At 44.3% G+C, this 26,815-nt stretch overlaps 1 protein-coding gene across 5 annotated transcripts in view; it reads left to right on the forward strand.

Annotated features, from left to right (window-relative positions):
- Positions 1-26,815, forward strand: part of EHBP1 (EH domain binding protein 1) — a 325,710-nt gene that overhangs the window by 155,581 nt on the left and 143,314 nt on the right. For 3 of the 5 annotated variants that reach the window (XM_074989386.1, XM_074989385.1, XM_074989387.1), the window contains exons 8-11: positions 175-279; positions 951-1,073; positions 6,045-6,300; positions 21,190-21,376. In XM_074989386.1, coding sequence (XP_074845487.1) covers positions 175-279; positions 951-1,073; positions 6,045-6,300; positions 21,190-21,376 — 671 coding nt within the window. The remainder of the gene's footprint in view (positions 1-174; positions 280-950; positions 1,074-6,044; positions 6,301-21,189; positions 21,377-26,815) is intronic. The other 2 variants (XM_074989388.1, XM_074989389.1) reach the window with 1 other exon arrangement.

Here is a 26,815-nt window from a genome sequence, read left to right on the forward strand (position 1 = left end):
ATACAGGTGCATAAGTGTATTATATATCACTGTAATGATTCATTCTGAATGTATTCTTTTCATTAACAATAAGTGTCCTCTCTTTCCCTGTTTCTCTAGTAACAACATGCTTTCTACCGCTTTTTCTTTAAATGACCCTACCTTACATTTGTCTTGACTGGCTTCTGTTTACAGAAATTGTAAACCAGTTGAATGCTCTGAGCAGCTTAGATGAAGATCAAGATGACTGCATAAAGCAAGCAAATATGCCTTCAGCTAAATCAGCCAGTTCCTCTGAAGGTCTATGAGCTTTCCTCCTTCTTTCTGTTTCTGATTGTCTGTGTTTACTGTGACCTGTTACCTTTTGACTTTGGCTTGTTGTATTCAGCTGTCACTGTGCTTTCCATCCAGTGTGATTTTCAGTAGTTTGTAGTGCATCTAACAGGTAACAACATGATAGAGTCTCTCTTCTGCCATGGCATTGTCACATGATTGTGAACGGGAAGAAAAATAATTAAAAACACAATCTGTGCCGGAATAATGCTTATCCATTATAACTTGACAAAATCTTCCTTCTCTGAGTTTACATGCATGTTGCCTGTAAAGAAGAAATTCAGCATTGAACAGATATATGAACTGTTCATATTTTGAAATCAAGTTGCTGTATTTAGCATTCTGAATGCACTGCAAAATGTATTGAATTTGGCTAAATCTAGAAGGCTGCTGTGGCAGTATAGTGGGTTAGCACTCATCAGTAAATGGATAGTTTATTCAATTCATTTCTTTTGTGTGGAAATGTTGGTGTGCTACAAAATACATTTGTAGAGATCTGCAGTTGGTAATGTGCTCCAGTTCATTGTTCTCAGGGACCACGGGTATGAATTTTCCGAATCGGAAATGTGTATTTGTGAACAGTTAGTATCCAGGGCTGGCTTTGTCCATATTGAAATGATACTTGATTTTTTCCCCAGAGCTCATCAACAAGCTTAATTTTTTGGATGAAGAAGAGCAAGACGTGGCCAATTCCAGTTCAAATCCATTTGGAGATCCTGATGCAGCAGAATTAAACCCATTTGGAGATCCTGATGCAGAAGGTGGTGAATTTGTTTCACACAATCATTATTTACAGATTCATTAATGAAGTGTAACTTTTTACCCCCCAAATGCTGTGAATTTAAATTGTTATTCTGGTAAAAACTCATAGTATTACATGCACCCAGGCAGCAATAGCCATTCAATAGCAAGGAATCTTAATCTTGTCACTAGAAAATAGACATCTGCTTTTCCAATGGCATGTCAAATTGAGGCTTACTCTCTCTGCCTCTAGCAGTTGCACTAAATAGTGACCATCTAATGATAGGGATAATACCAGAATTCTGTCTAAATACCACATTTGCAATCTTATAATAGCTTCCCTACAGCTGGGCAAAAAAATTGCATGGTGACAACAAAAGAATACAATTAATTGTTCTGCAAAGTTGTTTTGAGTTGTTAGTATGTGTAAAGCACCATATAAAGTCTGTGTATATAGGGTCCAGCAAAACACAACAACGCACACATAAAATATTTGACTAAAAATCGTGTTTCCTGCAGATGACAAATTGACAAATCTGGAGTCTGAAGTCTTCTACATAGGCTGTGTCTACATTACCACCTTCCTTCAAAGGAAGGATGGTAATGAGGCTGTTCGGAATTTGAGAAGTAAGGAGTAAATTTGAGGAGTAAGGGGACTTCGAAGATGCCCCGGCAATTCAAACTACCGGCAGGAGCACCAAAGCTAGAAATTCACCGGTACTTCGAAGTTTAAAACTTTGGAGTTGCCGCGGGGGGGAATTTGCTTAATGAAGTGCTGCCTATGCACAGCAGAATTTCATTAGTAAACTCCGAACAGCCTCGTTACCATCCTTCCTTGGAAGGAAGGTGGTAATGTAGACACAGCCATAGACACAGAGAGGAGATTTGGGATAATTTTCCCAGGGTCTGTGATGGGTGGTCTCATGTGCTGGGACAGCCCCTTAGAGAAATCCCTTCAGTATGCCAGAGGCACTGTAGGGTCATCCTCTCACTAGGGCAAATCACTAGTTCAAAAAGAACTAGATAAATTCTTGGAAGATAGGTCCATCAGTAGCTGTTAGCCAGGATGGACGGGAATAGTGTCCTCAGCTTTTATTTCACTAGGAGAGTGGTGAAGTAGTGGAATAGGTTACCTAGAGAGCTAGTAGATCTTTAGATCCTGGCTTGAGAAAGCCCTGTCTGCTATGATTTAGTTGGGATTGGCCCTGCTTTCAGACTCGATGACCTCTTGAGGTCTCTCCCAACCCTGTGATTCTATGATTCTGTTTCTCAGAATCTTAGGCTCAACCTTGGAGCTTTTAGCACCCCTGCTTCATCCTCGGAGCTCCGTTCAGCAAGTCCACCTGATTTGGGCACCTGAGAAAGACCTGTACACCCAAAGGGAGCAATCGACCGCCACCTTCCTTAAACTGAGCCAGTGTTGTAAAAGCCAAAGGGTTTATTAGATGTCTGGAACACAACATAGTACTTGGCCCGTCCCAGAACACAGAGACCTCTTACCCCTTCAGTCCCAGTCTGGGAGTGTCTCTGGCTTCTAGAAGCCCATACTTAGAAAACCTGTGGGCCCTTTGTTCCTGTTTCCAAGCACCCATTGTCACATGGCCTTGCTCTTTTGTTTTCCAGTGGGTCACACCTGGCTGGCTTCATGCAGAGATCTGATCATTAGTTGCTAGATGCCAAATGTCCAGGCAGTTAGAATGGCCATTGCCTTCTTAGACTCTCCATGGACATGAGGGGCCAAATCCCAGAGACCTATGCATCAGTCAGACCTGTTTTTCTGGGTCTCTGCAAAGAGTAAACAAGACACTCTTTCCTCACCATCAAATTAATCTTGCACCACCTACGGGAAACTGAGGCACACATCAATGCAAAATATCAACAAAAATTCCCATTCCATCCCTTTCTCGTATAAATGCACCTCAGTTCTGAACTGAGAACCATTTCTAAAGGTAAGAAGTTTGTTCCATCACCACACCCGCTTAGCTCTTGATGTCTCTGATGGGTGCCAGTTACTGGTATCTAGGGAGTGCGTGGAAATCTACCAAATTCTCTTCTGATTCAGGCCACTGTCATATTGCGACAGTTATGGTCATTTATCTGCTTGGGGAAGTGAAAGGTGATTATAAAACCACTGAACTACACAGACCACTTTCCCCTCTTTTGGCTTCCAGTAGAAGTTTAAAGTGCTGGTATTTTTGTTCCTGGTAATAAAAATAATGAACATCTTTTCCTAAGACAGTGTGTGAATGAATGGTGGAAAAGGCTACTGGACCAATCCTGAGTGTTCTCCTGTTTCGTACATGTTCCAAGTGCTTCTTTCTTCCCTTATCTCTGTATCCTTTTTTGTTTAGAGGCCCTTTCTAATTGACATTTCACGCTTCGTTTGGCCTTTTATAAACTTCTGTGAGTTTTGTAACCTTTTCATGACATAATTTTACCTACCCTCTTTTTTCTTGCCAATTTTATCATTTTCAGATCTTATTCTTTGGACTTATGAAGCTTACTTGCACCTAACATTTTGCATATGTGGGTTTGGATCAATTTTTGCACTTTTGTCACTGTAAAATTCAGCTGGGTCACTAAAATCACCATCCCTTTGAAACAGGACCAGCTCTTCCCTCTTTTTCAAATGTATCCCTCTGAGGCCTTGAACTAAATCTGTGTAGTATGTTCAAAGAATTGTATGCCTTTTATTAGTTTATAATGGTGTCATTGTTCCTGGCGGTACAGGGAAATAACACCTTATTCTAGTCGTTTTTTCTTATACCTCCCTCTTCACCATAGTGTCTGAGCACCTTTCCTTAGCTCATGAAGTAATGCTGTCACATGATTCATTCTTTCTTTCCTCAGTCCCCCACTGTGGAGAGTTGTGCATGCAGTTCAATGTCTCGGTGGGCTTTGGGTAATTTTTTTTTAAAGCATCTATGCCTCTAGCTGAGTGTTAGAAAATACATGTGCAGTTTGCACTGAGAAAGGAAGGTGGTGAGGTCTGTGATGGTTCTTAGCTTCTGTGGGTACTCCATGTCTGATTCTACAGACATTTACTGCCAGGCGTAATGCATGCTTCTGTGAGAAGTTCCTGTCAATGGACCCGTGCCAGTTGTAGTTGGCAGGAGCTGAGGCAAAAATAGGCAGTCTGTCAGTTGAAAATAGTACATCAATCTCTGCTTGTGTCTCTCCTACCCTGACAGGTTTATGTCTTGGCTACTCAAAGTTACTCTGGGCTTGACCCTTTGTGTGCCAAGTTGCAGCTCAGTAGCAGATGTAATTTATTATTGCCTATTTAAAGACTTAAAACCAACAAAATATTGAATTGACTCAAGTTATGAACTGGAGCCTAACTTTTCAAAGTGATTTTGGATGTCTGTTTTTGAATCCCCAATTCGAAATAACCCAAAGTGGCTGGGTTTTCACAAGCAGATGCTCACCATTTCTGATGCTAGTTAAGGCATCCCGAAATTAAGACACCAAGGCAGGCCCACAGATGGGGGAGGAGGAGCGAAAGGGGAAACTTGCCTCTGGGCCCCTTTGAAATGCTGCCGAGTGCTGTGATGCTGCTCTGCATGCGGGGATGGGGTGGGGTTGATCAAGGCTGAATGTGCTAAGCCCTTCCCTTTCTTCCTTTGTGCCCGCCCCTTTTGGTCCTGGCCCATGGTGGCTTTTGGTGCCGCTGCACCCAAGACCACTAGTCACTGTTGCAAATTAAGGCAGCTGTCCAGTGCATATGCAGCTTTCAGAATTAGTGACTGAGTTATCCCCATAGTATAATTTTGATCTGCATTGAAACTGTTTTCTGAAGATTGAAATGTTTTACAAAGGCTTTGACAAATGACTTACTGGCCAGTCCTGAAACCTTTAAGAGATCCATAAGGTAAAGATGAGGTCCACCTTTCTCTGACTTCTGCAACTTGCCTATGACTTGACCCACCATCCCTCCGTTGCCAGGTCCTCTTCTTTGGGTGGATGGCAGAGAGAAGTGTCGCTGGCTTGAGGTAGGGCAAAAGTGGTTTAAAAAGAAGAAAAGAAAAATTATAGTACCTCTTTGCTGGCCAATGACCTGGGAGGGTGGGGACCCCCTCTCAGTGCCTTCATGAAGCTGAAGACAAATATGTAGGAATCCAGGACTGTTAGTATGGGAATGAGAGAGAGGGAAGAGAGAAATAAGAGCTAATAAGAGTTTGCCACTGTCTATAAAATGCTACCCTGGTCAGTAAAGTCGCAAGCTTCAAGGAGGGCTGAAAATGATTTTGACAAACTTCCATCAGTTTTAGCATGTGTGTGAAATAAATGTAAATCTTTTAACTAATCATACAGTGGAGGATCATCTGAGCCTGGCATTTTAGAGCGCTCTCCATATTAGGTTTTACTATGTGGTCCACATGCAGGCATCTGATAGTATTGAGAATTTGTCCCTGGTAATAGGTGCAGAATTTAAACCATAATGTTGAAGCTGGAGGGACTTGCGGCAACTATTCATATTTTTCATTAAATTCTGTGAAGTTAAAAACACATGTGTAAGCCTTGTTTTGAAGAGATTCTGTCAAGCTAATTTTTTTAAAAATAGTGTAAAGTTTATTTTTAAAAGATTTGTTTTCCTGCATGTCTTTAATTTCAGGATTTTCCCTAATTTGCTTTTTGATGTTGCAGTGCAAATTGTAAAATAAATCCTGAATGGTTACACGCCTAACACAAGCAAAAGTTTTTAACTGTTGTTTAGACATACCCAATGTGTTTGTTCCTCTCCCTTTCCTCCTGTTCCCCCCACCTCACCCATCAGGGGATATGACCTGTCGTAGCTTACTTTTGGCTAAACAAAGTCATGCTGTAAATAAAGCATTAACAGTCACTTCAGGGCAAAGACATAGGATTCCAAATTTCAGCTCTGAGCAGGGTATTTCAAGGCAAACGTTTATTTATAAGACCCCAGAAATAAAAAGGTCTGCTAAATTCTTTCTATATTATAAATATTTAAAAAAAAAATCTTTTTCTAGAACGCAACAATACTGAAACAGCTTCATCTTCAAAACCAGAAGACTCCTACTATAGTGATAATTATAATCCTTTCAAAGATGAGGATGCTCCAGAGTACCTGAACCCATTTGATGAGCCAGATCCTGAACCTGAAACTTTTGTGACGATTAAAGATTCTCCTCCACAACCAGCAAAAAGGAAAAATGTAAGACCGGTGGACATGAGTAAATACCTCTATGCAGATACTTCTAAAACTGAGGAGGAAGAGTTAGATGAGTAAGTATAACATTTGTAATATTTTGTCTTGAAATACTGGTGGGATTGTTGGCATAATTTCAGAGTATAAATGTACTGTACCATGGTGATTCTAGCTCACATACACAGGACAGAACTCATCAATTTCCTGAGCAGGTTGACAGTGTAGAATCAGAGAGCTGGGAGAGATCTCAGGTCATCGAGTCCAGCCCCCTGTCCAAAGCAGAACCATCCCTGTGAGGATCTGTAAGGTCATTTTCCTGCACATATTATGAGAGAGTGTTTGCCTTTTTCTGCAACACTGAGCAATTTCAAGTGAATTAGGGAGGAAGGATGCATGGACCTTGGCCCTTCCTGTCTTGTCATATATTTCTTGTTTTAAAAAAAAAAAGTTTATTTTTAATGAAAGTGAGAGTACTCTGGATGAGTACACTTCAGGTAAAACGAGAGACCTGGGAATCTGTGTAGCAAATGTTGAATCATTGGGAAGCTCACAGAGACAGGAGAGTAAGTGAGAGAGAGAGATTTAAAAAAAATGAGACATCCTGTGCACTTCTTTGGTATTAGTGTCTAATAATTCTTCATCACTGATGGTTTTAAAATAGGATGGTTTTTATCTAAAAGACCTGCTCTGGAAACAATTGTGGGGTGCGGTCTCTGGCCTGTGTTATACAGGTCAGACTAGATGATCATAAATGGTCCCCTCTTGCCTGGCAGTGTAAGAACCCTATCTGAAATTGTTGTAAGACAATATTTGTCTGGCTTACATTCTTGTAATGAAACAGGGTGTTGAGGGCATTTTGCAATAACCATGCAATTTGGGATGATTGAAGGCACAAACGTAAGGTGTGCTGGTGTCTTTAATCACTTAGGAGTATGGTTATTACTCAGCAACCGCACCACCCATGCAAGGATTTATGGTGATTATAGGTGAGCAGTTTAACAGATGACAGCTGTAATTAACTTTTAATTGTAAAAACCTTGATGAGATTTATTATGGCTTGACACTTGCATGGCTCTTATATTTATTAGTAAGTCTGGTGTCATTTTCATCATCATGTTTGGTCTGTTTATAGCTGTATTCTAGGAAACTGAAGAAGTTCCACGCGTACTGATAGAAATTCATGTAGGACCCTGGGTTCATTTTCTCCGATGTTCTGTTCCTGTGAATTTTTGTGTTTTAGATTTGTCAGGTTTGTGCTTTTTTTTGTTCTGCTGTGAGAAATTGGCATTAGGGAATGGTTTTTCTGCCAGCTCCGTTCAGCTGGGTGGTCGGGGAGGCTGGTTTTCTGAACAGACAGCACTAGCTGTTGTATTTTCACAGACCAAGAGTGTGATTACACTGTTGACAGTGACACAAGACATTCCTAATCACTCATTGATCGGGGGTGTCTGCAGGGGGAAGTATTAATATACATGCACAACCAGATGGGAACAGAGAACAGCCAAGATGGAAAAACAGGAGAGGAGAGAGGCAAAGGTGACAATGGAGTGGCAAGTGCAGGAGTCTTTTCTTTATTTTACTTACTCCATACCCCTACCCTAAACAAATCGGTGCCAGCCAGGCCACTGCCAGGTTTTGTTTTTATTTCCTGTCTTTGAGATTGTGGGTGTCCCTAGGTCTTTGTTAAAACAGCTTTTGTTTTGTTTTAATTTTGTATTTTTCAAGTCTCTTGGCAGGAGGGGTGGTTTACAGCCCTGGGTTGCTTTATTTTCTTAACAGAAGGTAAAAATGACCCCTCCCTCAAACGTAAATGTTATTCAAACCTAAGTTGGCCTGTATTTTCATTATTAAAAAGGAGGGTGAAAGAGTTAAAGATCATAGTCAATACATAGTCCCCATTGGAGACCACTCCTACTTCTTCACATGTTCCTAAGGAGGTAAAACCTTGGAAAAGCTGTGGGAGAGTGTATTAAATAAGTAGATGAGGAGCAAGGAAGATTCTTGCAGCTCTGCATTGACCCAGCTCCAGAGGGTGGATTTTTATGACACAAAACCTATTTAGGAACACAGGGATTGATATACAGGATCAGACCAATGATCCATCTAGCTCTGTATCCTTTGTCTGGTAGCATCAATCACTAGGTGCTTCCATGGGAAATGCAAGAAGTTCCATGGAAGCCAGTTGTGGAATAATTGGGGAAGCTTTAACTCACTCCTGTAAGTTAGGGGGTTACTTATGCCCTGATGCTTGAGAACTGTGGGTTTTTGGTTTTGCGTGTAATATTCTATTTAATATGACAGTGGATATCCTTATCTGTATAAATATGTAACCCTTTTTTGAGTCCTGCTAAGTGGCAATATATGGTGCCAGGAGAGCTTTGTGTAAAACATATTCTTCTTTGAGTGTCCCCGTGGGTGCTCCACATTAGGTGTCGGGCTCGCCCGCAGATCAGATCTTCCAAGCAGTTTCTGCCGGACCGCACATGCGCCGGTGCGCGCCGCTCCCTTGCGCGTTCCTGGCCACGTGCGCGATACAGTCCCCGCCAGTTCCTCTTAACCGCCGTCGGCTGCAGACGGAATCCGACTAGGCTACGGCCAAGTTAGCGTATTCAATGGTTTTAACTGTTTTTCTCTAAAGTTTTCAAGTTCTTAGTCTACTATTAAGTTAGCCAGTTGTTATTTTCAAAAAAAAAAAAAACAAAAACAAGAAACAACAAGCGGGACGGCATTCAGTCCAGTCCTAGTAACAAGCGGAGCACCGGAGGCCAGGAGCCTAGGGCCATTAGCCCTCCTGCCGCGGCAGGCTATCGGAGAGGGGGAAAACAGCACAGAGAAGGTGCTAAGTACCCCATTAACAACTGAAAGACTCACCAACAATGTCCTCTTCAGGATTCAAGAAATGTCAGTCTTGCCAAGAGGCAATGCCAGTGTCTGATGGGCACAGTCACTGCATAAGGTGCCTTGGGGAGTCCCATGTCACGCAGAAATGCTCCTTCTGTGCAAAATTAACAGCCAGAGCAAGGAAGGACAGGGAGATGGGGCTTAAAATGCTGCTCTTCGACAAGGCCCTCCAGCCAGACGTGCCGGAGCGGCCGCAGCAGGAGGGACCCTCCGGGGCCCAGAAAAGGAAAGCTGCCTCCCTCACCCCATCAGCGCAAAAACAGAGGAAAGTCTCCCCAGCCCGATCCCTGCCAGCAGCAACAGCGAGCGGGACGGGAGGAGCGCACAGCCCCCAGCTGCAGCAACAGCTGATTGGCGGCGGCACGGAGAGCCACGTGGAGGCAGCTCAGCCTCCGATAATCAAACAGCCGCCCCGCACCGCAGGCAGGGCGGCGGCTAAACAAGCGCCGGTACCGGCGGCACCGCAAGCAGCGGCATCGACCCCCGGGGAACCGGCGGTGCAGAGCGCGCAGGCACGCAGCCTGCACGCACCAGAGGACACCGCCCGTGCAGCACCGCCCATAAGTGTGCCGAGCATGGTGCGGACGGGGCCGAGATCCCCTACACGTCAGGGGGCGGAGCTACCCCCTCAAGGGAGGGGGAAGGCTGCACACAAAACAAGGCACCGCAGCCCCTCTCCAGACAGGGCTGCAGAGTTGCTTTCTCTCAGCCCTCCGCTCATGCTGCAGACTCCAACTAGAAGGTAGGGGTCCCCCCAGCCTACCCGGAGCCCCCGTCTCCATTTTTACAACCAGCCTCACCCTGGCTGGGACCACCTTCACCCTTCCTGGGGTTTGAGCCACTGGAGTACTATCACAAATCGCTCTCTCCAGTGTCCCAGGTCTCTCGACGATCTCGCTCCCCCAGACGCAGAGGGTGTGCACCAAGGGAGTGGTCCAGGTCACCTTCCCAAGAACAGTGCCCATGCTGCCATGGTCGCCCCTATCACGCGGGGCATAGACACCACCGGCAATTTAACAGGGAAAGATCCCCACAGATGGTCCCGTATCCCCGAGGGCAATCGCGAACGGGGACAGAGACTCAAGTATCTCAGGGGGAACTGGTTATGGAACCCTGAGATTTTCCCTTGCAAGCTTCCAGCGAGCGGATGTACCATCACCAACAGGAACCGGAAGGGTCCAGAGAGGCGTACCCTAGTGGTTCCTCGCTCTCCTCCCTGGACGAGGCTACAGCCCTGGGGGACGTCCATCCTCCGGATGATGTCAAACAGTTTCAAGAGCTGTTTAAGAGGGTGGCCTTCACACAAGGCATCCAGACAGCAGAGGTGCAAGAGAAACACCATAAGCTCCTCAAAAATCTGAGACCTCCGGCCTCATCCAAAATAGCAATACTGCTTGATGAAGCAATCTTGGAGTCCGCCACTATGATATGGCAGATCCCCGCGACTATTCCACCTGTCCACAAGAGAGCGGATAAGAAATACTTCGTGCCGGCGAAGGGCGTGGAGTTCCTGTTCAGCCACCCACAACCAAATTCCTTGGTGGTGGAGTCGTCGCAACAAAGATCAAAGACATCTCAATTCAAGACGGGGAACAGACAAAGATGCCAAGAAGCTAGAGCTGTTCGGCAGAAAGGTCTACTCCTCCTCCACTCTACTGTTGCGAATGGCAAATTACACAGCGCATCTAGCGAACCATAATTTCAACGACTACACTAGGTTAACCTCCCTCATGGACTCGCTTCCAGAGGACAAGAAACCGGTGCTCAAGGCCATCGTGCAAGAAGGCTACGCGGCCTCGAGGACGGGAGTTCAGATCGCCCTGGATGTTGCGGACACAGCAGCACACTCCACAGCTACAGCAGTGGTGATGCGAAGGAAGTCCTGGCTCCAGACTTCGGGTATACCGAGGAATCTGCAGGCAAAGATAGTCGATCTTCCCTTCGACTCGCAGAAGCTGTTTGCTGAATCAACTGACTCGGTCCTTCATTCCAGTAAAGATTCGAGAGCCACACTTAGGACCCTGGGGATTGACACACCTCCATACAGAAAGAAAAAGTACTACCCTCAACAAAGACAATACCAGTACCAGCAACAGCGTCCCCAGTACCACAGGGGTTACGAGCAAGGGCGACATCAACAGCACCAGTAGTACAGAACTCCCAGGCGACGTTCCCAACAGAGCCGGGCGTCCTCGGGGCAGGGCCAAAGGCCACAAGTTTGACACACAGATCCAGGGCTGCGCCATCACTACCATCGCACAAGGTCATCCGAAGTGGTTATTCCACCATCGCCTCCGACCATTCTACGACCAGTGGCAAAGGATCACCACAGACAAATGGGTGCTGGAGATCATAGCCACGGGGTACGCCATCCCCTTCCAGTCGCTCCCACCGCCACGACCTCCACCCAGGCCCCACCTCCAGGAGGCCTCCCACGTAGCAAGGCTCAAGCAGGAGGTAGACCATCTCATGCTCATACGGGCAGTGGAAAGAGTGCCGGAGCAACTGCAAGGAAAAGGGTTCTACTCGAGGTACTTCCTCACGGAGAAAAAGACAGGAGGCTGGAGGCCCATCTTAGATCTTCGAGGCCTCAACCGGTACCTGCGCAAGCAACGCTTTCGGATGATCACAATCGCCTCCATCCTTACGGCACTAGATGATGGAGATTGGTTCGCAGCCCTCGACTTACAAGACGCGTATTTTCACATAACTATCCATCCGGCTCACAGACGATTCCTCCGGTTCATGGTAGGCAAAGAACATTTTCAATACAAGGTCCTACCGTTTGGCCTCTCCTCGGCCCCCAGGGTCTTCACCAAGACCTTGGCAGTGGTGTCAGCCTACCTGCACAGACAGGGGGTATTTATATTCCCATATCTGGACGACTGCCTACTCAAAGGGGCCTCGAAGGAGGAGATACTACGCATGATACGCGTCACAGCAGGCACATTCTCTTCGCTCGGCCTGGTTATCAATCTGGCAAAATCAAAGATAGACCCCACACAGGACATAGAGTTCATAGGGGCACGCATAAATTCTATTACAGCGAGAGTGTATCTACCAGGGACATGCTTTCGGGCCATCGGCTCCCTCGTGCAAGTCATCACCTTCAGCCCTACGGTGCCAGTTCTGATGTGCTTACAGCTTCTGGGCCACATGGCAGCAGCGGCATTTGTAGTACAGAACGCCAGGTTACACATGCGCAGCATGCAGCACTGGCTGGCGAGTGTATACAAACCGGCAGCACACACCGTTCACAGGGTGGTGTCGCCCACAAAAGAGGTGCGCAAATCCCTGCAATGGTGGGTAAACCCCAAGAACTTGCCAACAGGGGTACCCTTCCACCAACCACAAATATCGGTTTTTCTTACTACAGATGCCTCCCTCATAGGGTGGGGAGCACACATGGGCGAAAAGGTGACGCAAGGGCTGTGGTCCTCCACGGAGCAGTCACTGCACATAAATATACTGGAGCTCAGAGCAGTGTTCAAAGCCTGCAGACACTTTCGAGACCATATACAAGGCAAAGTAGTTGGGATCAGTACAGACAATACCTCCACCATGTTTTATATAAATCGGCGAGGAGCTCGGTCCTGTGCCTTATGTGCGGAAGCAGTCTGGTTGTGGAACTGGTGCATCGCCAACAATATAACCTTGAAAGCCTCGTACTTACCAGGCGCTCACAATGTGAAGGCAGACCAGCTGAGCAGGCGTTTCGCACTCACGCACAAGTGGCAGATCCGTCCCGATCTGCTACGACCGATTTTTCACGCATGGGGTTTTCCCCAGATAGACCTGTTTGCTACTCAACACAACAAGTAGTGCCCACGATTCTGCTCCAGGGCAGGACTGGGACAGGGGTCCCTGGGGGATGCAGTCACGATCTCCTGGAGGGGCCCCCTGCTTTACGCTTTTCCTCCCACAGTGCTGATCCACAAAGTCTTGCAGAAAGCCAGGAGGTAAGGAGCCCAAATGATCCTGATAGTCCCAACGTGGGATCGACAGCAGTGGTTCCCCCTACTCCTGCGCATGTCGGACCGTCCACCGATGCCCCTTCCGGTGGCGCCGGATGTGCTCACGCAAGCCCAGGGGTTCATAGTGCATTCGCACCCCCAAAGTCTGTGACTACAAGCGTGGTTAATCCATGGCTCAGCTCCCTAGAGAGCACATGCACGGAGGAAGTGCAACAAGTCCTAGAAAGTAGCAGGAGGACTTCCACCAGGAAGACCTACAAGCAGAAATGGACTCACTTCACAGCATGGTGTTCTACCAAACAGCTAGCCCCCGTTTCGGTGCCTATACCTGTAATATTAGAGTATTTACTGGACCTCAAGAGAGGAGGACTCTCGCTATCCTCGTTAAAGGTCCACCTTGCCGCCATTTCGGCGTTCAGACACGAAGAGGAAGGGCACACGGTGTTCGCCCATCCCATGGTTACCAGGTTCCTCAAAGGGTTGGTAAACCTGTACCCCCCTCGGAAACCGCTTCCACCTTCGTGGAACTTGGACCTGGTGCTTAATTCACTAACGGGACCACCGTTCGAGCCTTTGGCCACGGTTTCCCTCCGCCTCCTTACGATAAAGACGACCTTTCTTCTCGCAATCACGTCAGCTCGCAGGGTGAGCGAGCTTGCAGCAGTTATGGCAACGCCACCCTGCACTGTTTTTTCCAAGGAGGCGGTAACCTTACAGCTGCATCCAGCCTTTGTTGCTAAAGTTTCTTCAGAGTTTCATATTAACGAACCTATTGTTTTACCCTCGTTTTATCCAAAGCCTCATAACTCTAACAAAGAGGCGCGCCTACACCTCCTGGACGTGAGGAGGGCGCTAGCCTTCTATATAGACAGGACCAAGTCCTTCCAGAAAACGGATAGACTCCTAGTCTCTCTCGCTCCCAAATCAAAAGGAGAAGGTCTCTCTTCGCAGAGAATCTCGAAGCACATCGTATCCTGCATAAAAATGTGCTACGAATTCAAAAAGACTCCTTTACTAGCCACGCCCAGGGCTCATTCCACTAGGGCGGTGGCGGCATCAACAGCCTTTTTCAAGGGTGTTGCGCTAAAAGACATTTGCAGAGCGGCGACCTGGTCGTCCTACGACACCTTCGCCAAACATTACGCCCTTCACAGGTTATTCCAAGAGGATACCCGTCTCTCGACAGCGGTCCTCTCGGGGACAAGCTGCACATCATCCGATTACCCACCTCCTATCTTGGGTTACTGCTGGGTAGTCACCTAATGTGGAGCACCCACGGGGACACTCGAAGAAGAAAGACAGGTTACTCACCGTAGTAACGGTGGTTCTTCGAGATGTGTCCCCATGGGTGCTCCACTACCCGCCCATCTTCCCCGCTTCGGATCTCTGTTTAGTGTTTTGCAGGAGCATCCGAGGCGGTTGGTCAAGGAACTGGCGGGGACCGGATCGCGCACGTGGCCAGGAGCGCGCAAGGGAGTGGTGCGCACCGGCGCATGCGCGGTCCGGCAGAAACTGCTTGGAAGATCCGATCTGCGGCGCCGGGCAAGCCCAACACCTAATGTGGAGCACCCACGGGGACACATCTCGAAGAACCACCGTTACTACGGTGAGTAACCTTTCTTTTCATTTTCACAAATATGTTTCCTTTCACTTCGTTGAATGTTATTTTCTGTGGAAAAGACAGTTGGGAGCACCTTATTTACCCCCCTTCATTACCTTATAGATCCTTGTCATGTTCCCTCTGATTTTTCCTCTGCTATTAGCTAACTGGTCCTAACCATTTCAATCTCTCTTCATGCAGAAATCTTTCCATGTCTCTAATCATTTTCATCGCCCGTCTCTGGATGCTCCTATTTCTGCTACTGTGTATCTATTTTAAGATGGGGTGACCAGACCTAAAGACATGTAGAAGATAAGGGCAAACCATTCATTCATAAAACAGCATTATAAAGCTTTTAGTAATATTTTCTGGATCACACTTTATACAACCTATCATTCTGTTTGCATTTTTGAGCAGCAGTGTGTGGATGTTTTCATTGAGAGTCATAGGAGGGCAACGCAACAAATAGAAAGATCGCAAAGAATACTTCCTTCCTTGTTTGAAAAGCAGTGCATTTTTTGCCTTTGGATTCAAAGGATTTTCTGTGTTATCATACAGTCTGCTTCATGAATCACTCTGTATTCTTCTTTCAGAAAGATGCTCAATATCGGGAATCAGGATGAGCAGACTTTTAAGATCAGGTGCATGGTCCCATTGTCCTTTCAAGGAGGCAAGACGTGGATGTGGACCAGATGAAATGTGTGTTTGTCGCAGTATCAGAGAGGTAGCCGTGTTAGTCTGTATCTTCAAGAACAACAAGAAGTCCTGTGGCGCCTTATAGACTAACAGATATTTTGGAGCATAAGCTTTCTTGGGCAAAGACCCACATGTCAGCTGCATCTGATGAAGAGGGTCTTTGCCCACGAAAGCATATGCTCCAAAATATCTGTTAGTTTATAAGGTGCCACGGGACTTCTTGTTTTTTACAGTATTAGAACTATCATAATGAGAGGGTGATAGGCAGGAATAGGAACTGAACTGTGACTGGAGACTTGCCTCTGTAGGGCCATGACATAATAGTAATCTAATATCTTTTAACTAAAAGTCTGTGCTGTTAGATTTCTTCAGTGGGGAGGCCTGGTTTCCATTTTGGTCAAGGCCTGTGCTAAACTCTGACCACAGCTCTGGTTGTTTCTCCTTCCTAGGAAAAGTGATAGCTCTGGGATCTGAGATTTTTTAAGTTAAATCCCAACACAAAATGTTTTTAACATCAGAAAGTCCAAATGAAATAAATTAGAGGACGCATGGTTTCGTTTGCTCAAATCAGGAATTCTGTTTAGAGGTATACATAGCCCTACACATAACTATGCTGTTTTGAGTGTCCTGAGAGTTGTTTTCTGACCTCGCATCTGCCACAGAATTGCTGTGTAACCTTGAGAAAAGTACATAGCATCTTTGTGCCTTATTTTCTCTATTAGTACAAATTTTTACTTGAGATGGTATGCTTGATTGAGACTGCTTCATTAATGATCATAAAGTACCCTTATACTGTCTGAAAATACATATATATAAATGCAAAATATTTATGATCATAAGTAGTGCTACAGTTGAGCATATTCTGCTATCAGGAAATTGCAAACAGAGCTCTTATGGGTTGAAATTTTGATCGTAGTCAAAGATGGACATGCTTTCAAAATTACCGTAAAGTTAATTTGGCCATTTTTTAAATTTAAGCAAGCACGAAAATTACTTTTGCATTTTTTTAAAAATGTACTCACTTTCTTTTTAAAATTAAAATGAGCAAGTGACTTGTCCTTAATAAAGAACAGTTGGTTTGCTAAGTTAAATTTAGTTTAAGCATTTGAAAAATGCTAGGTATACACCTATTTAAATTGTACTTCATTGTAGTATCTGTCTTAGGCTACTCTCTTAATTCTATTTCATTTACAGTTTGCTTATTTTTTTCAATTTAAAATATTTTCTTTTGCCATTAATATGAGCCTAGAATGTGTTGACTAGATGAAAATAAAAAATTGTAGTTATTTTCAAATCAAATGATTTGGTTCCATAGTTTCTATTCTCATTAGCCAATGTGAATTAAAGGCAGGACCTATAGTTGGTGAGAGTTGTAACTTTGTTTTCTAACTTGCTGCCATGAGTTGGTAGAGTAAAGATTTCTGAAATGTTTGCTGGGTGGCTTGCAAGGGAAAGTTCAGCTTCTTTCTGGAAAATTCCACAATAACTGTTCTTTCTGTAATGTAATTGAAGCGCAGACTTCATGCACTAATTAATATCTTCCAACCAGGATTCATTCAGCCAGATTTGTCTGGTCTTGCTCACAATGCAACCAAACATGATGTGTTACAAAGCTATAAATCTGGAGTAAAAGCACTGACTTCAAAATTTGAATTTTACATTATAATTAATTAGGGCTTTGATATGATAATCATGTTTAATCAGACTGTTAGTAACAGAACACCATTTAAATGTGTATGGATGCTTTCTGCATTTTCAGTTACAACTCAGAATAGAAAGTGCGCATTGCTCAATATTTTTAACTACAAATTTTTTGCACTGGAAATAACTAAATATTTTTAATTCCCCCTTAACATATATTGTACTGTAAACTCTTTATCATGCATTGTGCTTATTAATTTAGAATTATATACAAAAACGTCTACATTCAAAAATAAGAACAGTGTAAAATTTAACAGCTTGCAAGTCCACTCAGTCCTACTTCTTGTTCAGCCAATTGCTTGGTGATATTTGCAGGGGTTAGTGTTGTCTGCTTCTTGTTTACAGTGTCATTTGAAAGTGACAGCAGACATTTCCATGGCACTGTTGCAGCCAAATACTTACACTGCAGGTGTACTTGGGATTCATATGTCTATTTATGCTTCTACCGATGTCCCAGAGATCATGCGTCCCTGCTGGTATCAGGTCCTACTCAATCATGGTAGATAATAGGCTATGTTCATGTTCATCCTGTTAGTCAGATGCCACCACAAGAAGGTTGATTTTCTTCTCTGGTGGTTCAGATTCTGTAGTTTCCACATTTGAAGTGTTTGGTTGTTTTTTTTGTTTTTTTTTTAAAGACCTCTGAAAGAATGCTCCACAGCTCCTCCAGCTGAGATTTTGGAAGGCACATCAGGTTTTTAACTCTTGGGTTGAATGCTGCCACTGTCCTTAGAAATTTCACATTGGTACCTTCTTTGCATGTTAAATCTTCAGTGCATGCGTTCTTAAACTGAAGGTGTGCTGGGTCATCAGTCAACACTGCTAAAGTGAAATATATGGCAGAATGCAGGGGAAACAGAACAGGAGACAAGTAATTCTCTCCCAAGGATTTCAGTCGCAAATTTAATTAATTCATTTTTTATCAAACATCATCACCATGGAAGCATGCCGTCTGGAATGTTGGCTGAAACATACAAATGTCTAGCATATCTGGCACATAAATACCTTGCTAAGTACCATGTTAACACCTGTTGTCACTTTCAGGTGACATTTTAAATGAGCAGCGGACTGCTGTATCTCCCATAAGGGTAAACATAGTTGTTTGAGCAACTGGCTGAACAAGAAGTAGGACAGAATGGACTTGCAGTCTCTAAAGTTCTACGTTGTTTTGAGTGCAGTTATGTAACAAAAAGTCTACATTTGTAAGTTGCACTTTCATGATGGAGATTGCACAACAATACTTATATGAGATGTATTGAAAAATATTTCTTGTATTTATCATTGCTACAGTGCAAATATTTGCAATAAAATAATATGAAGCAAGATCTGTACACTTTGTATTCTGTGTGGTAATTGAAATCAATATACCTGAAAATGTAGGATATCCAAAAATATATAATAAATTTCAATTGATCTATTTTTAACCAAGTGGATAAAATTGTGATTGCTCGCAATTAATGTTTTAATCACAGTTAATTTTTGAGTTAAAATGTGATTAATCAACAGCCCTCTGATTTACCATTATGACAAGAACTAGAAACTTAAGCCAGTGTCATGCTTCTGATATTTTAAGGAATCTTACTCAAATTAACAGTTCAAAGAAACCTTTAGGACTGATTTTTAAAATGTGAGGAAAACATAATGTTAGTGTGTGCTACCTTTAATAAACACTGAATGTAGAAATAGGCTGTGTTTAAAGTAAATCCTAAACAAGCCTGTAACTTGGTTAATTGTAGGCCTCGCTTCTTTATTGAAGAACAGGAACGTAAGAAAATTAATTTTAAAATGTGCTTCCACCCAGTTCTCCGATTTCTTTGCTCCCATAAATCTGAACGTTTTACTCACAGCAAATTAACATTAACTTCTTAGAAAAGTCCCACTGCATGTAATTTCTGTAGTTCTAAGAAAGGATGTCTTGGGCCATTTAGTTCATTGTCAAAACATTCCACATTTGTTGGCTAGACAGAAGCCTAACTTGTGGAACTAAAGAAAACATTGTGATCTCATATAAACATATTGTTCTTCACTCTTTATCTTTCTTCATTTTTATTTCCACCTTCCTTTGAACTCTGTAATGTTTGAAGACAGCTCAACAAAGTTTTCAGCAAAATTAGAACAATGGACAGGTACTGTTGTGTCTTGTGTTCCAAATCAAAGACCATCCTTTTTCCTTCTTTTCCCATGGAGCATGTCCATCTTTTTCTGTTTAAACTGTTATTTTGACATCACCCTTAGCTTTGATTTCACTAGTGTTTTTTGCATTTGATGAGCACTGGAATGAAGACACCGAAGAGATGCCTTCAGTTAGCAGACTAGTTATGTTAGTCTTAATCTCGCCTTTTACTTGGGTATCTAGAGCTTTCTCTGTAATAAACAGTCCCATAATAAGGTGAGCATCATGCACCCAGCCTGTTGTTGAATGATTCTTTTCATTTTTATCTCCTTTCTCCACATTCTCAAAGATGTGTTTACTAAACTTCACCCTGGAGGGGTAGACTTATTCTCTGTGGTGATATACAACAATTGCTTTCTCATGCACACTGCTAAAGAATCAGGCAAAAATGTACCCCAGTCATTTTTAAGGCATTCAATTAAATGAAGAAAATAGTTTAACACTAAAATGTTCTTAAAGGATTGTTCTGTTTGTCTTTATGAGTGACATAGAAAAGGAAATGGAGTATTAAATCATCTGTGAATGACGAATACTTACTATAAGTTCAATGTTTACAATTTCATTTCTCTGACAACTGCCTACCAGTTTGGTTCTCTAGCCCTGCAAGGAAGATTCTGACTGGATCTGAATGCCTAGTCCCTTACCAAATGCTGGGTACAATATCACTTCCATTGAAAAATGAATTCAAGGGACTGAGGCTGTTTATTTTTTGACGTGTTGCACTTCATCTAATTGTATGTAGGTCTGTCTTTTGGGAAATTTGTTATGTTATTGCATGAGCATGAAGTTCAATAAATCATATTATCTTACTGTGAAATGTAGAATAGTAAAGGATGAAATAAGGGCTCAGATCGTATTTCTAAGTGAAAGTTTGTTGAACATATTGAAAAGAATGGAAGATAAGAGAAGGCATGCATGAATGTGTTTAATACAGAGAAGGAGCCATTATTAGATACAATATTGCTATCTATTACACATTCTGAAGGTAAATACTTTAAATATTTGGGGGGAACTTTTGTATTATCAGTTGATGTAAAATTCATTGGAAACCTGGCTAAGAGTATATGCTAGGAAAGTGCATATTTTATTTAACAGAGAGATGAAGAATATAAATGGTACAACTGTGGTGATAGTGCCTCAAACTACACATTATACTGAGATTTTTGAAAGATATCTAGTCAAATGATATGAAAATAAATTATGGCTGTTTGGCTAATTGCATAGACATTGTTTTCCTCTTCAGTTTTGGGTTCCATAGAGTGTTCTCAGAATGATACGGTGGCTGTTTATGACAGAAATGAAAATGTATTTGACTTTGACTGTACATACACCGAGGCCAAAAATTTCAAACATAGATATCTAAAGTTGGGCTCAAAAATCCACATGTAATTGTATAAATAAAAATGTCTCTAGATTTTTGAAGTTGTTTAGCAGCAGCATCACGCATCAAAGGGATCGGAAAATAACGAGATAAGTGCATGGAGGATAGGTCCATCAGTGGCTGTTAGTCAGGATGGATGGGGATGGGTGTCCCTAGCCTCTGTTTGCCAGAAGGTGGGAATGGGCAACAGGTGATGGACCACATGGGGCCTGTACTGTTCATTCCCTCGCATTGGTCACTGCCAGAAGATAGGATATTAAGCTAGAGGGACTTTGGTCTGACCCAATGTGGTTGTTCTTATCAGTTTTAGTGAGACTTGTGTCCACTTTCTATAGGCAGCTAGAGATGGACTTTGGAACCTAGCTTTGAATACTCACTTTTGCAAATGCTGGCCTACAGCATTGCTGGCTGTACGTGATTTACCCAAACATCTTGAAAAAACAAATAAAAACAACTGCACAGGCAAAACAATCAACTACTATTGATGTTACAAAAGTGCAAAAAAAAAGCAAATAAATATGTTTCCCTTCTTTTAATTAGATCAAATCCATTTTATGAACCAAAATCAAGCCCTGGTTTAAATAATCAAGTTACTCCACTGCAAGAAGCAGAAAAGATCAAAAGAAAAACTCCTGCACCACCAGTCATCTCAACCAAGACAGAGACAGGAACAAGTGAGAATATGGCAGCTGTCCCTGCAATGAAGGAGCTTTCTTCTTCTCCTAAGGTAGGCTTTTCATCACCAAATGTTGTGGTTGCTGATTAAAGTACCTCTGTGCATATGGTATCCACCTTCCTATTACAAGTCATCTTAAAAACTATGGATCTAAATAAGGTGCACCTCTTCTCCCTTAGTCTTTCACTCACTCACCTACGTATTGAGAGACCAGCAGTAGAACCGGTATTCTTTAACCACTTTATGACAGCAGCAGCAAGTGCAATGTCGGAGACAAAAAGGTCCTCTGGTAACAATATGTCAGGACAGTTCTGTGTAATGAGAGGGAAGAAAATAACATTATACGATACTTTGGCTTGATGTATCATCACGGCATTAATGCTAAATGTACTGTAGGCTGAAATTTTGAGGTTCTATTTTGGAGGTAGAACAACCAACTCATTTACGTATGAGTTGCATCTCCTGTAAATCATTACTAACCAGTGTTCCCTGTAAGCTGTGTGCTTGTGTGGCCACTCAAAAGAGATTCAGATGCCGCCCAGCTGATTAACAGAGCACCCACAGCTAGCCTTTTTGTTCTTATTCGTGGTACACATTCACACATGCCTCAGTTCACGTTACATTTTATTCTGCACATGGATGGTAAAGATTAGAGGGAGCATTGGCAGTAATTCCTCTTTGTGCATCTGTAGTAGACTGTGTGTTTCATACCACAGTTTTATACGTTCAAGGAAGCCTTTGAGCAGACTTGGCCTATCATTGCATGTGTGTTTACTCTTTTGGGTGGGGAGGAGATGGGTGAAGGCTCTCCACCTTTCCAACAGAGCACCAAGCCCAATTTCAAACCTACTGCTGTCCTTCTGGCCCAGTGTTGTAGCTATCACAACTCCATTTAAGAGCTGAATGGAATTTCTTGTCATTATCTATCACACCACTGCTTAATTAGACAGAACTTAATTAGTCATGTTGGTTGCTGAGGAGCCTGGCCCCAGGGGCTGATCCTCATTGGCTCCTCAGCAATTGCTCAGTCGAAGGAAACAGTCTCAGCCCTGGTCTGCTCTAGAAGGTTAGGTTGACATATGCTGCCTTGCATCTGCCGACTCACGCATGGGTCTACACTTGAAGTTTTCTCGTGCTGACTTAAGGGCCCCATTAGGCTGATGAACTAACACTCACTTCTCAAGTGGCATCAAGTATAGTCAATGAATTGAGGTCAGTGCTACGCAAGTGTGGGCCCTGGGCTGCTGTTTGGACTCTAAAGCTGTGTCTACACGTGCACGCTACTTCGAAGTAGCGGCACTAACTTCGACATAGCGCCCATTGCGGCTGCATGCGTCGGGCGCTATTTCGAAGTTAACTTCGACGTTAGGCGGCAAGACGTCGAAGTCGCTAACCTCATGAGGGGATTGGAATAGCGCCCTACTTCGACGTTCAACGTCGAAGTAGGGACCGTGTAGACGATCCGCGTCCCGCAACGTCGAAATTGCCGGGTCCTCCATGGTGGCCATCAGCTGGGGGGTTGAGAGATGCTCTCTCTCCAGCCCCTGCGGGGCTCTATGGTCACCGTGGGCAGCAGCCCTTAGCCCAGGGTTTCTGGCTGCTGCTGCGGCAGCTGGGGATCCATGCTGCATGCACAGGGTCTGCAACCAGTTGTCGGCTCTGTGTATCTTGTGTTGTTTAGTGCAAGTGTGTCTGGGAGGGGCCCTTTAAGGGAGCGGCTTGCTGTTGAGTCCTCCCTGTGACCCTGTCTGCAGCTGTGCCTGGCACCCTTATTTCGATGTGTGCTACTTTGGCGTGTAGACGTACCCTCGCAGCGCCTATTTCGATGTGGTGCCGTGCAACGTCGAAGTTGAACATCGACGTTGCCAGCCCTGGAGGACGTGTAGACGTTATTCATCGAAATAGCCTATTTCGATGTTGCTACATCGAAATAAGCTATTTCGATGTTGGCTTCACGTGTAGACGTAGCCTAACAGTCCTGCAGCTGCTGTCCCATAATGCTTGATTCTGACCTGGGGTCACGGAGACGGGAAGGCCGTGCGCCCATTTAAAGTTTTTGAAACACCATTTCCTGAGTTTTCCAACTTGATGAGCACCCCAAGCCACTCTCTATTGTTATGTGCAAGTGACCACGCTGGCTGTGCACTCCACGCGTGCTCCCTTGTGGAGCAGACAGAGATACAAGGTCTCCCACTGCTGTGGTAAGAAGAGATTGTGCAAGCACAACTAAAGACCCAACCGTAAGCATCTATGGGGCAGTCAGGAGAAGTGGTGTGACTGAGACTGGCAGCATTGGCACCTGAAAGCAAAGGAAATGCCTCTGGTCAATCGGGCCAGGGAGACAGCTGTTGATGTGGTGTCAAGGGGCAAACCTGTTGCTTTGACAAAGCTGCATGGCATATTTGGTGGAGACCCCACCACCACTAGGGATGCCTTCAAGGAGCCCAAGCCACGTGCCCCTGGCATGATCAGAAAGGAGGATAGACATGTGACCAACGGGGATCTAGCCATGTTGTGAGTCAGGACCTGTTTGAAACTCCACCGCACTGCAGTCAATGCCAGCAGTCGGACATGGGCAAGCCTGTGGAGGATGAGAAACCTTGGGTAAGTGTGTAATTGTATTTCCCTTCACCATGGTGTGCTGGTGGGTGGCACCCCAAATTAATAGGATGCAGTTGTTGATTTTTAATTAGTTTATTCGTTCTACCAGAGGGGGCAGAGCAGCAGAGAGGTAGCATTGTTGTTTACCTATAATTGCCCTGTAGAGTTTGGCAATGGGAGTCATTGGTTACATACAGAGATGTCACTTGAATCCTCCTGAGACACCTCAGTGAAATTTTCATGGGAGTACCTTGCAGTCCTCTCCGAAAGGCTGCTGAGGGTTGAGACGTACTTCTTCCGCACCGCAGTACACTTGCCTCTGCTAGTCATCAATAACTTTCTCAGGCACCATTGCATGCTCAGGGGGCTTCTGGATGCCAGAAGCAGCTGTGCTGCCCATGTGGGGGGGGAAAAAAAATCACCTGTGGAAAATGGGACCTGTTTTCAGTGCCATTGCTCTGGGCTCACAGTTTCATGAAGCAGAGCTATTTCCCGCTCATTCCTTTCACCCGTGCCAGGCTGTACTCACCAGGGCTGAGGCTCTGAGGGGTGCCAGGCACAAGCACTCCAAACCAGAGTGGTGAGCAAGCATGCCTTGCTTCAAACTCTGGGGGAGCAAGGCAAGCAAGTTCTAAATCGTAACTTTCCCTTTGGGCTGTGACTATATTGACGGTGGTTTTATCTGCAGCTTCTGCCACTGTGGTCTTGAGAGGTTCCCCCCTACCTCTGTGCCCAGGGAACAGCTAAACCAGATGAGGAGGACTTGGGAAAGAAGATGACTTGGAATGGCATGTCCCTGCAAGCCAGTGCTGCAGGAGACTGTGAGTGAAGAGCATGGAGGGTGAACAATGATGACAACCTTGAGAAGTAAAGCATTTAGAGGAGAGAGAGAGAGAGAAAGAGAGCTGCAAAGGACGTAATGGGCTTTCTCCAGCAGCAAACGCATATGCTGCAGATTCTTGTGGACTTGTAGGCAAACAGGCACAGGTTCACCTCCCTTTGTAGTCCCTGGAAAAAAGCAGCTACCCCCTCCAAACCCCCCGAACATTCCACATGGTATCAGGGGCCACATCCTTCCCCTACCACGCTGCCCTAGGTGAGATTAAGGACAGCCACAGCTTCACACACACTGACCTGCAAAAGCCACTGTTTCTGCATGTGTTGGCAAAATGAATATGAATGTTCTCTCCCATTGTTGTGTTCCATTAACTTAATTTTTTAATGCATTTGTTCTGAAATTGCACAGGTTTTCCTTTGCCCTGGTTTTGTTACTGAATAAAATTGTTTTCTCTGGAAAATAATTAATCTTTATTAATTCATAACCATGCTGCGAAGTGCCTAGTAGTTCTGAAAGCTCCCTTGTACTTATTCCTGTATGCTGGGATAAAGAACTTGGAGGAGATGGGGTTTGGGAGCCAGCATGCAGGAAATATTGGGCTCAGGAAGGGAACTAGCACAGAAAGACTGAGTCTGGCTAGGTGAGTGGACTGGGACAAGGAGCCAGGGAGAGCGTGGTTCGTTCAACGTGAATGTTTTTTTAAGTTCTTTCAACCGGTACTCTGTATTAGAGAGGTAGCTGTGTTAGTCTGTGTCCACAAAAACAGCGAGAAGTCTTTTGGCGCCTTGTAGACGAACAGATTTTTTGAAGCATAAGCTTTCGTGGGCAAAGATCCACTCACCCCAGACTGCCTGTTAGTACCCTGCCCACCCCTCACTTCCTGCCCCACTTGGGGCCTGGATACTAGGCCTGCAACAGCAGACAGGAGCACAGGGAATAAGGCCTGGAAACCAGCATGGAGGATATAGTTGGAGCCAGCCATTGGAGTTGGCAGTTTCAGCCTCATGGACGTAGTGGCCTAACAATCAGGGAGATGGGCTAGCTGGAGCAGCTGGAGAGGCAGCAGGAAAGCAAGGGGGCTGTGGAAGCTGAGCAGGGCTGGGCAGTGCAGGAGACCGGCAGGGAAAAGGAGAGGGGCACTGATGGGACATTAAATCTCTGAAGGGGGTTGGAGTTGGGACCCTCTGGTGTTGCCATTCAATTTATTCACTCCTGGTTTGCCATTCTTACCATGTGTCAAACCCCAGCTTTTACCATATGTGGCGCTGTTCCAAGTAAGCCCGAACTTGGATGTGCCTGGTTTCTAAGAGTGGCAGCAAATATCACCGTCTTGTGAACAGACTATATGGCAGAGGCCAACAGGAAGCAATATTTTTGCTAGTCTACCCCAAGTAGCATTTGTAAAACTGAAAATAAAACTTTTGACTTAAACCCATAATATTTTTCTCTTCTCTTGTGTCTTTTGTGACTTGACTGTTCGTTCATCTGTTACAAAATCACAGTGCTACAAATGTTATATTTAATTCTTCAACATTTGAACTTAGAGTATAGCTAACCATATATAGCTGGGGTCGGGGGCAGGGGAGTGGTCACGGTTCCTCACTGGTTTTGCATTTCGTATGTTTCTAATGAGTTGTTAATGTCAACTAGCTGTGCAAACAAGAGGTGTAGAAACCCCCAAAGTGTGCCACTTCAGATTAGTAAGCAGTAAATCATTTTGAATTTAGCAACTGCCCACATAAATACATCTGCCTTTTTTATTATAGCATTGAACTCTCGTTGGTGATTTAAAAATGGGTCAGTGGCTGAAAAAATCATTTCCAATGAAACAAAACTTTGCTTCTCTACAGACATATCTGTATAAAAATGACGCAAGAGCCAGCCTTCACAAAGTTCATTGAAGCCAAAGAATGCAAAGCTAATGTAATTATTGTCTGAGTAAGCATTTTGAACCCAAAGTATCCCAAAATGATCTACTGCAGGGTAAAGTTTGCATCCTCTGCTGAGAATTGGCATGTATGATCTTACAACACACAAAAGTTAGGAGGTTC

Source organism: Carettochelys insculpta, chromosome 3 (assembly GCF_033958435.1).
Source record: "Carettochelys insculpta isolate YL-2023 chromosome 3, ASM3395843v1, whole genome shotgun sequence".
Classification (NCBI taxonomy): Eukaryota; Metazoa; Chordata; order Testudines; family Carettochelyidae; genus Carettochelys; species Carettochelys insculpta.